Source organism: Lontra canadensis, unplaced genomic scaffold (assembly GCF_010015895.1).
Source record: "Lontra canadensis isolate GAN:19392208 unplaced genomic scaffold, GSC_riverotter_1.0 scaffold84, whole genome shotgun sequence".
Taxonomy (NCBI): Eukaryota; Metazoa; Chordata; class Mammalia; order Carnivora; family Mustelidae; genus Lontra; species Lontra canadensis.
The window spans coordinates 58674-69524 of NW_022631078.1; the positions used below are offsets into that span (position 1 = coordinate 58674).

Consider the following 10851-nt stretch of genomic DNA (forward strand, 5'->3'; position numbering starts at 1 on the left):
TAGATGCAGACTCATCTTTATTTCCTCGTTTGGAACTTACACTTCTTCAAAATGGAATTTCATGTCCTTGTTCAATTTCAGAAAATTCTTAGCCATTTACTCTTCAAATATTGCCTCTTTCCAATCAGTTAGTTCTTTTCCTCTAGAACTCTCATCATACCGGGATCTTCTCACTTGTCCTCCATTATCTCTCATATTTCCTTTGATAGTTCACTTCTCCCTATCTTTCTGTGTGCATTTTGGGTAATTTCCTCAGAATTATCTTCTAATTCGCTGTTTCTCTCTTCAGCTGAATCTAGTGTACTGCTTATCCCACTCATAGATTTTTTTAATCTCAGTGACTATACATTTTCTTTCAGTAACAGCTCTTTAGGGATCCTTTTAAAACCTGCTTATTCCTCCCCCCGCCCCGGAGGAGTAGGAAATATGGTCCTTTATGGGCTGTCATAAAGGGCTTTTATGAATTCTGTTACTTCTTTAAACTTCGTATTTAAACACCTCATTTTGTGTCTTACTTATTCTTCTGTAATTTCCAGTTCTTTTGATGCTAATGCCAGCCCCTGGGCTTGGTTCTAAATTTCCCACTTCTCATGGGTCCACAGCCCCATCTCTCGGCTTTGTGGAAGCATCAGAGCCCCAAGCCCTGCCCTCGGGGTCTATATACTGTCCCCAGCCCTCCTGGACGATAGAAGCATCGGCAGCTTCCTCTCATTTTCTTCACTGATTCCTCTATTTCTTGAGACCTGGGAAATTCCTCCTCCTTTGTTTTGAGTTGGCTATCTATTTTTGACTTTTACTTTATTCAGGGTATTTATGGGGAAGAAAAGTATGAGCACATCAGCCTGGTCTATCTTGGTGACTGTCCTCCTCCTACAATGCAGACAAGAGCACCTGCGTGGAAGGAGGGTGGCTCAACGTGTGGCCAGGATGAGGTCAAGGATCACTCTATTAGTAAGGTCAGCAATAATGTGGGGGGACAGGTAAGTGTTCTTTCTATGGCTGTGGAAGAACAAAGCCTGAAGCCAGGGCTGAGGGTCAGTCTAGAACTAGGACCAAGGCCTTTCCTGCGGCCAGGACGAGGTCAAAAGCCAGCCTAGGACCAGAGTTGGCATTCTTTCCACAGCTAGAGCCCTAGTCAAGTCTGGGACTAGCGCTGGGTTCAAATTACAGGAAGACAGAGCATGTGAGCAGTCCTGCATATCGGGACATGCCTATGATGGGGCTATTAAGGGTCACATGTAACTAGACAGGCCCACAATGAGGCTACTGGGGGTCATTCTGGGATCATGCCCCATCAAAGGCCTGACACACTCTTCTTCACCTCCTGTAGCTCACGAGGGCCTATCCCATCCTCACACTGGTGATGTTCGCATGGCCCCATCAGGTCAGCGGCTCACTGTAACCCCTGCTTAACTCACAAGTGAACAGGGACTAAGTGGGCAGCAAGAAGCAAAAGGCCACACAGCCGGTGCCAGCAGAGCCCAGAGGGAGCCCAGGTCCCCTGACTCCTGCTCTTCCCACCCCAGAGGAAATGAAGCGGTCGAGTCCGGCCGGAGGCAGCAGGGGCACATGCACGCAGACCCACTGGAAGGCCAGGTCCTGCTCCCTGACCATCTGTCCCAGTCGGCTCCCGGTCAGTCTCCAGCCCTCGTGCCAGCCACGTGTCATCCCCCTGCCCAGCGCTTCAGCACCCACCCCCTTCCCTCTGACCCTCGCAAGTGTGTCGGTCTGTCCTTCCTCCCCTCTGTCCCTGCCCAGCTCAGGCACCAGCTCACACTGCCTGGCTTCCCACTGGGGCTGTCTGCCCGCTGTGCTCCCCCGCTGCTCACCCAGTTCCTCGAGCTCGGCCGTCATGGACTTGGAGCGCAGGGTCAGCGTGGTGCTGGGGGCCCTCTTGGGGGGCGGTGGGGCTGCAAAGAAGAGGGAGGCCTTGGCCCTCCTGTCCAGCGGCAGGCAGCGCGGGGTGGCCAGGTGCAGGTGCCACTTGCGCTCCACCGCCTGGATCTCCTCGTACTCCCGGGACGACGAGTCGCACTGTGCCAGGATCTTGTTCAGGCTGCGGCTGGATGCAAACTTCTTCATGGCGCTGGGAGCTTAGGGGGTGGTGAGGGCCCGGCGGGGGCCAGGGGAGCTGGGGCCTCGGGAGCCAGGTGGTCAAGCACCCCAGCAGGGGTCACGGCGCCGGCCAGCTCCTGCCTGGGTGCCCACCCTGGAGACTCCGAGCGCCGAGCCGGGGGGGCACGGGAGCCATGAGGTGGGGGCTGGGAGGGGTCTCCCGGCAGGCTGGGCTCCTGCAGCTCCAGGGATCCCCCCAGGCCCTGGAGGCCACTGCCCCTCGGGGGACCAGGCTGTGGTCAGCCGAACCGGGACCTGGGCTGGGCTGGCCCAAGCTGGCAAAGCCTCCTGGGCCCAGGCTGTGCCGCGACGTCGCGGGGAGAAGACGCTTTTCCTCTTCCCTCAGGTGCCGCCTCCCCCTTCCCTCCGACAATAAGCGGCGGCAGCGTCAACCTCACAGTTGCTATGGCAACCCCGGCCTCCAGGCAGCTGCTGGCAGTGTGGGGAAGGAGGGTTCTTCCACGCCAGGGGCTGGGGGGACGCCGGGAAGGAGGGGGTGGGGATCTGAGGGGGCGACCTGGGGTCAGGGGTCAGAGGCTGGGGGGCCAGGGTTGGCAGTCTGACATCGGGGACTGGGAAGGCACCCCGGGGCCTTAAAGGTTGGACACTTCACCTACGTTTAGGCATCTGACGTCAACAGTCTGGGGCCAGGGGGTGGAGAGGGGAACCAGGGCCTGGGGTCAAGGATCTCAGGTCTGAAGCCCGGCCCCTCACCTCTGCGCCGAGCCCCATCTTCTTCCGGCTTCCTTGTCACAGACACAACCTTCATGACGAGGCGGTTCCCGCCCTGGCGGATCAGGGCCACGACCTGCTTGTGCCCAACCTTCACCACGTTCACCCCGTTGACCTGGGACAGACGGGTGGGTGGTAGGGGCGTTCCCCGTGGGTCCTCCTGGGGACTCGAGGTCAGCACCCCGCCTGGCCCCACAGGTAAGGCCCAGCCTCACCTCGATGAGGAAGTCTCCAGTGCGCAGCCCGGCCCTCCAGGCCACACCCTCCACATCCACCGACTCGAGGTACTGGAGCGCAGGGAAGGCCGGCGTGGGTGTGAACTCCTCGATGGGGGTCTCCGCTGCGGGGGGAAGCAGTTAGGAAGGTGCCTCACTGGCACGGTCCCGGCGGAAGCAGCTGGCACGCGGCAGCCTCCCACAAGGGGTTCAACACGCTGAGCCAGAGACGACTGAGGCAGGGTGCCCGGGAGCTGCCCAGGGTGGAGACCCGCCCTCAGCCCCACCAGAGAGGGCTCCCGGTCCAACAGACACGCTCCAGCAGAGATCTCGGAAATCAACAGGGCGAAGAGGAGAGACTACTGCCTTGGACTGGGACGTTCCAAACCAAGGACAGTCAGAGCACGGGAGCAAGGCAGGGTGGGGCCAGAAGAAGAGAGGGTCAGGGGCAAGACAGGGGGATGGGGCCAAAGGAGCAGGGAGAGAGAGTGGGGGAGGCAGGGGCAACGGATGGGGCAGGGGTGAGGGATAGCAGCGAAGCTGTGGGGTAGTGGGGAGGCAGGAAGGAGAGCAGCGAGGAGGAACAGAGGTAAGAAACACCTCGAGCAGGGTGCCACCCCTGCCGGCCTGACACCCTGGCTCCACACGCTCGCTCGCAGTGCCGCCCACCCCCCATTACCTTTTGCTCCCCGGAGCACAAAACCAAAGCCCTCATGGTCCCGTTTCTGAAGGACGGCCACCTTGTCGTCAATGACATAATCACTGGCGGAGGAAAGCAGGGAGGGGTGAGGAGAGCCCCGCCAGAGAGCACAGCTAGCAAGTGGACCCCAGATGTGCCCCAGACAGGACCCGACAGGCACAGCCCACCCCGGGAAGGTGTCCCCGGACAGACACAGGAAGGCAGAAGGCAGAAGGCAAAGGTGGGCTGGGGATCACCTCCCCTCCTCTGCCCTCTTCACCCCCAGGCCTCCGCGACCAGCTTTCGTCCTCCCTCCGTATTTGACGTCCTACCCGCATGCACACCTACCCTTGCCCACCCGCCCCGCCCCCTCCACCCGTACCTGTGAGAAGTGAGGCTGTCGTAGGAGCCCACTGTGTAGTGACGGAAAAGGCGCTTGGTCCGGTCTTCCCGGGTTTCTGAGGGAAGTGTCAGCAGATGGAGGGCCACGTCCTCCAGCTGACCCGCACTGCCCCTCAACCATGCTGGTCACCAGCCTCTGCCCACGTGCACACCCCCCTGTGGAAGTGGGGGCCCCATGGCCCTAAGGTGAGAAGGCTGAGGGAACCATGTTGGAAACCCTGGCCTTGGGGGGTCAGGGTCCATAAAGGGGAGAAGCTTCAGCTCATTTCTCTCCTGAGGGGCTGCACACAGCAGACAGGGCAAGGCCAGGGCCGCCTTCAGAAAAAGTTGGCAAGCCCCGAGGCTGAGAGCAAAGAAGGCGTGTCCCTGTGTAGGCATACGTGTGTGACCTGGAGTCACGTGTAAGTGCTGTGTTGCTACAGGCGTGTCGCACTATAGGCGACACACGCTGGCAGGAAGGGTCGTCAGGTCCTCACTGAAAGCCTCACAAGAGCCCCCAGACACTCAGCCTCCCAGGGTCCCTTCCTCCAGAGCCTGCTTCTGAGTGGGCAGAAGGTCCCTGTGGGGCTGAGGCCCCTTCCTGATGTCACTGCACCCCACAGAGCCTTGTCGCCACCTGTACTCTCGACCGCAAAGTCCATCACAGCCGTCACAGGGCTGGCCAGCTGTCCCCCTGCTGCCCCACCACGGCCTCACCGATCTCCTGCACGCCCGCAGGTTCCAGCCCACACCTGCAGCCACTCCACTGCTCCGGGCTTTCTCGTCCAGCTTCCTGGAAGTAAGACCCTCCTGCACCTCACCCCCACTCCTGCCCCCCCAGCTTCCAGCTCTCCAGGACCCCCAAGGACCCCAAGACAGCTCTGCCACAGCTCACATCTCAGCCACAGCTCCTCTGTCATGCCCCATCATCCAGCATTTCTCGAGATTCATTCATTCATTCAACAAGTATTTAGGGAGTACCTACTGTGTACCAAGCACTATTCGTCTTGGACTCTGAGGAAATAGCACAGAGCAGGACAGAGCCCCCCCGCCCCAGAGTTTACCATCTACTTGAAGAAAGAGAACAGAAAGACAGGAAACGGTATGTGTGTGACAGGTCAAATGACGGCTGATGTTAGGAGAGAAGCAAGCAGGACAGGGCTCAGAGAAAGTTTGCAGTCCCAGGGTGGTCACGTGAAGGCTCATCAGGAAGGGGCAGTTGAGGAGAGGCCCAGAACGTCAGGGAGCGGTCCGAGGGCTCTGGGTGAAGGGCCTCCTGGCAGCAGGGGCCCACAGGGCAAAGCCCACCTGGCAGGACTGGCTTGGGGTGCTCAAGGGACAGCAAGCAGCTTGTACAGCTGGGGCAGAGGGAGGGAGGGAGAGGAAACTAGATCAGAAACAGAAGCCAGGACTGACTGTGAGTTCCTCCTGGGTAAGGACCACATCTCATGCATTTCTACGATTCCAGCACCTCGTACAGTGCCTGGCACATAACAGACCCTCTAAATGCCAACTGGAAGGATAGACGGGTGGGGGACAGATGGACAGACAGAACAAGATATAGATAGAAAAACAGATTTGATCAAAGGTAAATGGATGAAGAAGTGGATGGAGGGAAAGAGAATGGGCTGGAAGGGCGGGCATGGATCGAAGGGCAGCAGATGGGCCAACGGACGGGTCGGTGGCTGGGTGGGTGGGGGGGGGGAGACAGCCAGAATGGTAGACGGAGGGACGCACTGATCAGTCCATGGATAGATGGGTGGGTAGACGGATAGATGGGTGGGTAGACGGATACACGGAGAGAGGGGTGGGCTGGCTGGGTTGGCAGGACAGTAGACGAATGGCAGGAAAGGTGAGCAAGTCAAGGGATAGACGGACACAAGAGTAGACGGAGTGGTGGCTAGACGGAAAAAAGGAAAGAATTCCTGTTAACATCAGAAGACACAGCTGTTGGCAAAAGTACTGGTCTCACTTTCAGGGTCCTGCCACTAACATGATTCTCGGTAAGTCGACAGACCCCTTGGAGCCTCTCCTTGTCGGAAAATTCTACTTGGAGGGTCCTCTAGGTTCCGATGGCCTTTATCACCCGAACCCTCCCAGCAGCTCATCTGCTCCCTTCTCTCCTCTTCCCACACAGCGCCTGTCACACACCTGCACCCACCATCCTGCCGCTCCCAAGGCCAGAGCAGGCCAGGCCTCATCATTGCTCGGGGGGTGGGGGGGAACGCATCCGACCCCTTGTTGCCTCTGTCACACCCTTCTCCAAACTAACCCCACTTCTAAATGATCACAGCGCCTGCTGAAGGACCCCTCAAACCACAGTTCATTAGCCTCCAGGTTTTAGATTTTGTCAAATTGTATTTATTACATAACACAAATTCATTTTCCAGTTTTATTAATCAGACACATAGAAGCCAGCTGAAGTGAAAACACACAGCATGACCCCCCAAGAACAGCAAAGAGAGGAAGAGAGGAAAGGAGGGGGAGGAGGGAAGGAGGAAGGGGCAAGGGGAGGGGGGGACCTGGCCAGAGCCTTCCAGGTATCCTAAATACCCCTCTGTGCACACAGGACTTCCCTCACTTCTCAGCGTTCTGCCTGCAGCTGCCCCTTTCACCCGTCCTGCTCCAGCCAGGGCCCTGGGAGGGGCAGTGTCTGATGACCCTGGGCATCAGCCGGCCCGTGCATGCTGGCACAGTGTCCCCTTCTTGGCCTCTAAGTCCATCTCTGTCCCCACTCCAGTCTCAAAGGCAGATCTTTCTCTGGATCTGGGCCTGTTGGAAGCGGGTTCCCATTCCTGGGCTGCCCTCTGGCCTCTGGCAGAACTTAGCCCCTGGGTCCCAGATTAGACACGATACGCCCAGAGTAGCTGGCGGCTAGGACTTGGGCTGAGGACAGCAATTACTCCTACCCCTTGCCAGCAGGCAGCCCCGAGGGCCACGTGCCCCCTCCCCACCCAGGAAAGGGCTCCGTAGGCCAGTACCATCTGACACTCTTTCAGCTGACACACAACAGATCCACCCTGGTCTAGCAGCCCTGCCCTCGTCCCGAGGCCTGCAGCTACCTCTCCAGGGGACCCCTCGCACTCTCCCATCCCCAGAGCCCCAGCCCCCCGCCGCAGCCCTCTCTACCTCCTCACTCTGTCTGGCCTGGGCCTTTGCCCCAACCCTAAATGGCCTGCACCATCAAGACAGCGCACCCCAGTCTCCTGCAGCCCTGCCACAAGCTGCAAAGCTCTTCCACCTGGGCCCACGGCCCCCTGACCAGCCTCACGCCCCCACCCCAGCCCTGCCACTGCTCCATGCACACCCGAGCTTCACCCACTCAGAGCCCCTGAGGCACAGCAGCTCCAGCACAGACCCCACAGGCCCTGCCCACAGCACACACCAGACTCTGCCTTCCTAGAGAGGAACTAGGAACTGCACACCTCCCAGACCTGTGCGACAAGTCGGAGAATTCTCTTATGTAAAAGTGCTAAACATACACCGGACATCCTGACGCGGCTAGGAGTATGCCAGATCCCAGCACGCCAGATCCCAGCACACCAGATCCCAGCTAGATCCCAGCATGCCAGATCCCAGCGCATGCAGATCTGGAACACCAGGCCGTGCCCCAGCGGACAGGCTCTGCCCCGGCCCCAGCAGCTGACCACCTAGCGGCCTTCCAGCGGTCCTGCAAGGCTGCTCTCCGATTCCTCCCGGCCAACCCCAGGGGGCTTCCTTGTGCTCCCCCCACCCCGCAGGTACAGGAACACTCCAACATACCAGCTGTCACTGCTGTGCACACCTGCCCCTCTCTAGGCAGACAGCTGGCCTCCGTGACCCCGCTCCTAACACAAGGCCCAGTGTACATCGAACACATTATCGAGATTTGCTGCTCTCAAATCCCAGCTTCAAACTCAGCTTCTGGAGCCACACAGTTCTCACACCAGAGACCTTACTGCCCTCCCTCGGGGCAGCACAGGGCCCAGTCCCGATTCAACGAATCCAGAGGCCCCTTCTTCCCCACCTCCCTCCATGAAGTTGGTACCAGGACCCAGACCTATGAAATCATTCTGCACCTGGACACACTGCCTACCTACCCTCCAGAGGCAGAAAACAGGGGGTGGGTATCCCTTCCACGCTCCCCGCCGCCAGGAGAGCCATCAGGGCAAGACAGGGAAAGGTCAAGTAAGGAGGAGGGGCACCTGCTCGGGAGGTCAGCAGCCGCTCCTGCTTCGCCAGGCCATGGCCACACTCCACATGGAGCAGAGGTCCAGGATACACAGGGCTTGGCTCCTCTTGGGAAACCCTCAACCAACAGCCCTGGGCCCAAGCCCTCCATGTGCAGAGGGAGGGACGTGGGCACCCTCGGTCTAGACACGCCACGGCTAACTACCACTGGTCACCACTCAGGTGGGGGCTCCCTGTGTGACACCAGACCTCCAAGGCAGAAAGAACACTCACGGGTCTGGGGCCCTCCTAGAAGCCCTGAGTACTCACTGCAGACACACGGCCAGACCTGGCCTGGGAGCTCCAAAAAGGGCAGCCACTACTCACTACTGGCAGGTGGTCCTCGGATCCCAACACCCAGAAGGCTCCTTTCTGGAGGCCCAGGCAGTCGGCAAGGTCCGACTACAGCTGCTCCCCAGCCTTAGAAACTGCAGCTTTGCCCTTACATCCTCCCTCCAGGAGAAGGCTGCAGCCATGCCCCACCTGCTGCCCTCAGACCATCCTGGCCCCAAGGCACCCACAACATCCCCTCTGGGCCCCACTGGCCTCATTTCCTCTTGGTTGGCCCAGGCCTCCCTGCACTGTCCACTTGGACAATCTGTCCACTTTGGAATGACGCCTCTTTTCTCATCCTGACCTCTTTACTTGTCTGCTAGCCACACAGGGATCTCACACTCCAAACACCCAGGATTTCTGTGAGGCCCATGCTGGGGGGGGGGGTGTGGATTATGGGGTCACAGGGAGTCACGTGTGGGGTCACAGAGAGAGGCACCATGATACTGTGTGTCCCGTGAGCGGGTCCCATGTATGGCTGTGAAACACCCACGTGCACCCACAAGTACACATGCGGTGTGCACGCTGTGTCTGTCATGTACATGAGTTTGTGTCCACTTTCAATGTGTCTTTGAGTTTACTCTAGGCTTTTCTCTGTGAATATCCATGTATTTAGCTCTGAGCATGACCAAAGGGGAGCAAAGGGCGGTGCCCCTCGGAGCTGCTCAGGGGCGTGGGGTCACTCACCGTGCCGCGTGTCATACTGTCTCATCTGGACCTCCTCCACGCAGTCGGCCGGGAACCAGCCCGTGCGGCCTTTCACGGTCCCCTCCCAGAAACCGCCCTCCCCAATGCTGAGCACTGGAGGGACAGAAGCCAGACAGCTGTCAGGGCACTGCAGGACACCCAGGGATCACCCCACCCATCACCGCAGGCTCAGGGTCTGCCCACCGCCCCCCTCCTTCACTCCTTCTCATCCCTTCCCTTCCTTCAGCCTCCTGGCTTTTTCCCTGGGAAGATTTTGGGATCCACACAGATGACAGAAATGAACAGATGGACACAGCACCGGAGAGGCATGTGGAGGACAGAGAGACACACAGATGGACACACTCGAGGGGGGACATCAGGCAGAGGCAGGGGCCACAAGCCTGCTCCTGTCCTCCCAGTTGACCCCTCTCCTCCCACCTCTTGAACCAACCCCATCCTTGCTCTGTTGCCCACCCCAGGGGTCACTGCCAAAAGCTCAGGGTCATTGTGCTGTGGCCAAGAGGTTAGGCCACACAACAGCCCAAAGGAGGGTTGACTTCACAGCTGTCTCCTTCTCAGGATCCCATGGACGTAGGGCACCCATGAGCTTAGGACCCCAAAAATGACAGAGGCCCCATAATGAGAGGAGCTTGTCATGGCACAGGAACTCCCCAGAACACAGAAAACGTCAGTGACAGAAACCTTCATAATACACAGGCACTCACATAATTGTCACAGATATCCCCCACATTGGGACAGGGTCCCCACATATCACAAGGGTTTCCAATGAATAAGTCCCAGAAGTGACACGGGAATCCCATAATTGGAGGAAGGTCCCTGATGGGATAGGGTCCTTCAAATCCACAGAACCCCAATAACACCAACCTCCATCGTGACACAAAAACACCCCCATGATGAGAAGAACCTCTATGGTGACAACAGGGAACCCACAGTGGCAGAAGACCGAGAGGGACCCACATGACAGGACCCCCGTAAAGACAGACACCCCTCCCTGACACAGAGCCCTTCACCGTGACACAAGGAATCCCCCAGGGGCAGATGCATCCCATAATGACCACAGCGGCTCAGAGTTCCAGAGATGCCCCCAACGACAGAGACCCCGAAAATGGCATTGGCCCTTCCACGATCGCGGAGGACCCCAATCGTGTTCCCGGGAGGGGTGCCCGCCCGCGCGCCCCGCGACCCCGCCCCCCCGTACCCCCCTCACCCTTCACGGCCTCGCCGCGGTGCAGCGGGATCTCGCCCTCGCCCTGCGGGCTGTGCGCCTTCACGGCGATGAACTTGCGGCCGGGGACGGCGCTGTAAAGTTTCCGCTTCGGGCCCCGGGGCGGTGGCGCGGGGGGCGCGGGGGGCGCCGGGCCGGGGCCGGGCGCGGGGCCGGGGCCGCCGGGGCCGCCGGGCCCGCTCGGGCTGTAGACGAACACGTAGGTGACGGACGCGATGCCGGGGGGCAGCGGGCACGCGAAGCCGGCGCCCGGG

At 59.4% G+C, this 10851-nt stretch overlaps 1 protein-coding gene across 4 annotated transcripts in view; it reads right to left on the reverse strand.

Annotated features, from left to right (window-relative positions):
• The window catches only part of SHANK3 (SH3 and multiple ankyrin repeat domains 3), a 50021-nt gene that overhangs the window by 23518 nt on the left and 15652 nt on the right, over positions 1-10851 (reverse strand). For all 4 annotated transcript variants that reach the window (XM_032882663.1, XM_032882662.1, XM_032882664.1 and 1 more), the window contains exons 11-17: positions 10580-10782; positions 9352-9465; positions 4124-4199; positions 3742-3824; positions 3063-3187; positions 2830-2962; positions 1830-1910 (exon numbers count right to left, since the gene is read on the reverse strand). In XM_032882663.1, the coding sequence (XP_032738554.1) occupies positions 1830-1910; positions 2830-2962; positions 3063-3187; positions 3742-3824; positions 4124-4199; positions 9352-9465; positions 10580-10782 (815 nt within the window). The remainder of the gene's footprint in view (positions 1-1829; positions 1911-2829; positions 2963-3062; positions 3188-3741; positions 3825-4123; positions 4200-9351; positions 9466-10579; positions 10783-10851) is intronic.